The 5569-nt window shown below is 32.1% G+C and overlaps 1 protein-coding gene across 1 annotated transcript; it reads right to left on the minus strand.

Annotated features, from left to right (window-relative positions):
• Positions 1-3060: 3060 nt before the first annotated feature.
• LOC117180527 (facilitated trehalose transporter Tret1-like) lies at positions 3061-4149 on the minus strand. The gene is made up of 2 exons (XM_033373025.1): positions 4062-4149; positions 3061-3980 (listed from the first exon to the last, which is right to left on the minus strand). Exon 2 carries the CDS (start codon positions 3958-3960, stop codon positions 3061-3063), a length of 900 nt encoding a protein of 299 aa, XP_033228916.1. The 5' UTR covers positions 3961-3980; positions 4062-4149.
• Positions 4150-5569: the final 1420 nt, after the last annotated feature.

Raw genomic sequence — 5569 nt, forward strand, 5'->3', positions numbered from 1 at the left:
ATGGTTGACTACGTGATTGACATACAAGGATTTAGAGACGATGTTGGCCGATTTATTCCTAAAGAAGTAGCTGTGATTTCTCTGGGCCATTATTGCATTTCTCATTGGATTATTTCGCCAACATTTTCATTTAGTAATCTCATGAATGAATCTCAACAACAAAATAACTGGCTTAGTTGTCATCTTAGCGACATTGAGTGGTTTGAAGGAGATGTCCCAAAGATCTTCCTTCACGCCAATCTACGTGACATTGCTCGAACTGCCAAACTAGCGTACACCAGAGGACATGAAAAATCAGAGTTGCTACAAAAAATTACAAGTAGACAAGTAATAAATTTGGAGGAACTAAAATGCCCATCGTTTAAAAAATTACCGTTCATAGACGAATTTTGTTTCCATCATGGTATAAAAAAGAAAACAATGTTTATGTGTGCTTTTAATAAGGTACTCAGACTAAAGAACTGGATAGAGAAACAGCAAGAGGATAATCTACTCTCACTATCCTATAATAAAATACAAGGGTACAGTACTAGTACGCTCATATCACCTATGACCTATGAACCGAGCATTACGGCCAATTCTGAAGATTCGGATAAGGATACGCTAGACTTGATTAAAAAAACTACCCTACCAATATCATCTAGAAAGTATGAACAGCCTACAAATTCTACAAGTACTTCGACTCCCAAAAGCTCGGACAGTCGGCGTGTTTCCAGCAGATCAGATTCCTAAACGTTGGACGAAACGATCTGCAATTGTAGCTAATTTTGATGAACAATCAAAACCTGGAACTCACTGGATTGCCCTATACGTTGGCTATGATGGAAGAGGTACCTACTTTGACAGCTACGGGTTACCACCTCTTATACCTAAACATCTTATTCGTTTACGTGGAAATTGTACATTGTGAATTTGCATTATGTTTCTCCATTGTATGTGTAATGGTTATTCTCTGTCTGATTTTAATAATTTTTTTACGAATAATTGAGAAAAAAATGATTGTCTTGTGCGAAAGTTTTACAAAAAGTTGTTGAAGAAATACAAACTCAAACATAATATTTCTCGAGTATCGAAACAGCGCATACGTGGCGGTAAATATTGTAAGCGTACAGATCTTGCATCATGTACGCAAACTTCATTGTCGGAATTGACCACACTTTCTTTATTCTAGAAATATGTAACCTATTTTTCCAATACAAAGTATAAATAAATAAATTTTATATTATTTTAATTATTCTTATTTTCATTTCACAGCCATTTATACATTTTACTCCATTTATTTATTTTTACAGCAATAATTGTAATAAAAAATATTCTTTTTTTAATTTTTCCTCAACGTTATTTTTTTCAAAGCGTAATTGAGAAAGGTGTCCCATAATGGTGAGGGTGGGGCCCACCACCATGGCAAGGGGGTCGGCGCCATAGGACGGTGAAGGGGTAAAAAGAAAGTGGAGGGGGTAGTCTGTCCATAGTGGCCCGCTACTACTGACGGAACTCAGAAATTTGATCGTGAATGTTGACTACTTCTTGATAAGAAATTTTTTTTAACTTTCGTGTGGAACTTATAATTTTCCTCTTAAAAAAAATGTAAATCATATATTTTTCAGAAATTTTGAAATTTGCATAAGGTAATTTTAAAAACACGCCAAAAAACTCGTTGTTTCGAGGCTTTTGTCATTTGCTTCTTATATTGTATATTAGGTATTATATTATTTAAAATTTATTATCAATCATTTACAAATGTTCAAACAATTATAAATTTAATATCTGTATGTTTTTTGTTGTCATTAAAGTTTTATTATAATCTCTATTAGAAAATGTTTACTATACATTTATCATGATTCGAGATTTGTATACACATCCATTTCTTAATGAAATCAGAAAAAGTAATTAAGTTATTAACAGAATTTAACAATGTTATTATTTCCAATTAGCGCCCGGCCAGCTACCGTCTGAGCATTCGATCATAAGATTTACCCGATCAGAGCCCAATCAGCCCCCGACTGGGGTTTTGACATAAATTTTTCCTATCGAGTCCCCGACCAACGCACTGCTAGGCTCTTAAAAAGCAAACATAGCCCGGCCAGTCCCCGACCAGAAACCTTGTACTAAGGCTAACCCGGGCTATTTCCACACGGGTAAAAGCAGACTCGAATTATAAAAGACCGTTTTCTTTTTCTTTCCTATTTTTATCACATTTTCTTTATATTAGTTCGAATTTTCTGATTTAAACTAACGGGAAAACTCCTAGAATTTGGAAAATCTTATCTTCTGAGATTAATCTATTAATGATTTAATTTAAAAATTTGTCTGCTCTTCACTGATTTTATAAGATCAGAGAAGAGATTCTTTTTAATTAAATATTTAATAGATTAATCTCATAAGATAAGAGTTGCCCAATTCTGGGGGTTTTCCTGTCAGTTTGGATACAAATTATTGTGTTAAACAAGGATTTGTCTTACCATAATCATCGTCTGAATCGAAGATATACCTTCGATTTAGACGATGATTCTGGAAAGACGACTCCTTTTATAATACAACAATTTGCACACTAATTATTATGGAATATTTTTATAATTGCTGACGTTATTGAACTTTATAGGCAATATACTTACAAAATCCTGGAAAGTGTTTGGAATTTGAAATGATTTAAAAAATCACCTTCATTGAAGATAAGAATATAACAAAATTTTAGTAACAAGAACAATCTTAACTATGAATAATAAGAAAAAAAATTCTTTACTATTTTTTTCTTCACTTCGATAAACTGAACCACTAAGAATTCAATCCCAAAAGTTTAGGGCTAATTTTATATCTTAAATAATTCTTTCTAACTATTCAAATGGTGTTTGTTTTCCTAAAGTCGAAATTATTGTATTTTAAACTGCTTGATAAAAATATAGAAATAGATAAAAGTCGGTTAATTTTGAATGAAACAGTAACATGAGGCAGTATCAATGCAATTTAATTGTTTCATCACCGGTAAATAAAAATATTGAATAATAATATCTAGTTGTATGGATAATAACAATATGCAATTAAAACGAGAAACATTTAATTTTATCTCGACTTTAAAATTGTTTGAATCTCATTCAAGCTTTTTCCTTTCGTTTTCGGCGCAATACGAAAGAAGATAAACGTACAAATGAAAGAACACAAAGCGAAGACCCAGAAAGATGCATAAATACCAACAGTATCATTGATAAAGGGAAATATTAGACCAGTTGAAAACGTCAACAAAGGACATAATAGATTACAAAAACTAACAGCAATATTTTTCAGATTCATCGAAAAAATTTCCCCCTCAAGAATAAAAGGTATTTTGCCTAATCCTAGAGGAAAACCAATCGCATAAATAATCAGACCCATAAGTGGCATCGATGTAAAGCTAGCAATATTAATTTTCATTTGATATTTTAGGAAGAAAAACAATCCTGCGATTGTTAATGATGCTCCTGTAGAAATTCCAGAAAAAAGGAAAATGAATCTTCTGTCTCCTTTTTCAATCACTTGAGAACCTATCAATCCTGAAATTATTATTACTCCTATTAACACAGTTACAGAATTTGAAGCTGATAGTGAAAAACCACTGTATTTAAAATTTTCTTGGGTATAAGAAACCATCACTGTGTTTCCAGAAAGTACAGTGGTAAAATTTGCGCCGATAACGATCAGGAATGCTCTTCTGTTAGTTCTAGATTTGAATATTTCGAGTAATTTAATCTTGCTCTGCTCCTGAATCTCACATGCTAATTGTCGTACTTCTTGGACTTCTATTTTAACAGATTCTGGGTTTTTCTTTCCTCTAAATCTCATTAAAGATTGGAGACCTTCTTCATCTCGACCTTTCATGTAGTAAAAATAAGGAGATTCTGGCAATAGAAGCAGAGTTGAAGAATATAGAATCGAAAGCAAACATAATGTCAGGTTCATGATATCGTATGGAAAATAAACTCCCATGAGGCCAACAATGAAGATACCTATATTGTATGATAAAAATACGTAAATTATCAATGTGGCTCTTATGTTCTTTTCGAGAATTTCACCCAAGTATACTGTACAGAAAGTATAGCAGCTGGTATATCCAAATCTTGCAGCACAAAGTAACCTTGCGGCACAAAGTAATTTAAAATTGTTGCTGAAGATAATCATAATCCAGGCAAGAGTTTGTGGAATGGCGTAAACAATCATAGAATATTTGTGACATAGACGATCCAAGAACAATGGTGTAGCTAGAACTCCACAAAGTAAACCTACTATATTTCGGATATTGATGCAATCCATCCCCTTTGTTCCATTGTTATATAAAATTTTGAATCTTTGCTTGTCAGGTAAATTAAAGAAGGTGACGTCCAAGCTATTAGTGCACCAAATCCAAGTATGATGAGTCCAACTGGAAGAAGTTTAAATATTTACTTAGATAAAGGAGGTAAGGTGAACCTCTCAGTTATCGTGACCTTAGTTCCAGTATTCGTGGTGCCAAGTTTCTTGTCCTTTATTTAATTTCAATTGTTCTAAATCCAATTTTATACTACAAAATTATAAAAATAAATAGATTTTATTATTAAATTCTATACTTAGTATATTTTTTCAGTGTATTTAAATTATAACCAAGTTTCACGATTACTGAAACCATAACGAGTATTGGGACACTTACCTTCTATATAAAAAACCCATTGAACATGGCAAAAATGCAACTTCTTCTTCATGTGTGATTTTAACTAGGAAATATGGTACTAGCGTCACTTATAATACGTCATTTTGTTCAAAATAGTCCAGGAAATCAGAATCGTCCATTATTTTTTTATATTATTATACCATTAACCCAAATCCTTTTCGGAGTCAGCGCGACTCATTCGTTTCTAGGCTCGTTATATTGTCGGGGATCAAGGAATTCAGTGTATGAGACGGGATAAGGTTGGGGGTTGGGGTCTATTCTTAGATTAACATAGAATTCTCGTATTGCTTATTTAAAAAAACACGTTCTTTACACAACACTGCTCCGACCCAGGTCGCTGATCAATCTTGTAAAGTCACCATGTTAAGCTGTCCACTCAGGCATTTCCACATGCAAGCTCTTGTGTTTCTATGGATTTTTTTATATCTTTGCGAATTAGGGTTTCATTCACACATTCTAACCATTTTTTCTTTAGCCTGGCTTTAGGTACAAGTCTATTTATTTATAATATATTTAAAATCACATTTAAATATCTGTTTGCAAAAATAATAACAAATGGATAAGCTTTTAATTGCGATTTATTATTTAACAACTTCCTAATTATTTAGACGATTATAATTTGTTTAAAATATTGATTCTTCTAGAAGTCGCAAAATAATTATATATTATATAGGTGTTATAATTAGGCTTATAATGAATTTGAACAATGTCACTCTAATTTTGAAATAATTTCAAAGATGCGTATTTGTGTCGTCTTTAAAATGAGCGCAACAGGATCCATTTTTATCGAACCGTTTAAAAGTTATGTCGATTTTAGTGAAAAAATTACTTTTTTTAAGTTTGATTATCTTCGAATTTATACACTGTAAAAAATATATAATGATAATAGAA

The sequence above is a fragment of the Belonocnema kinseyi genome, chromosome 9 (assembly GCF_010883055.1).
Source record: "Belonocnema kinseyi isolate 2016_QV_RU_SX_M_011 chromosome 9, B_treatae_v1, whole genome shotgun sequence".
NCBI classification, from domain to species: Eukaryota; Metazoa; Arthropoda; class Insecta; order Hymenoptera; family Cynipidae; genus Belonocnema; species Belonocnema kinseyi.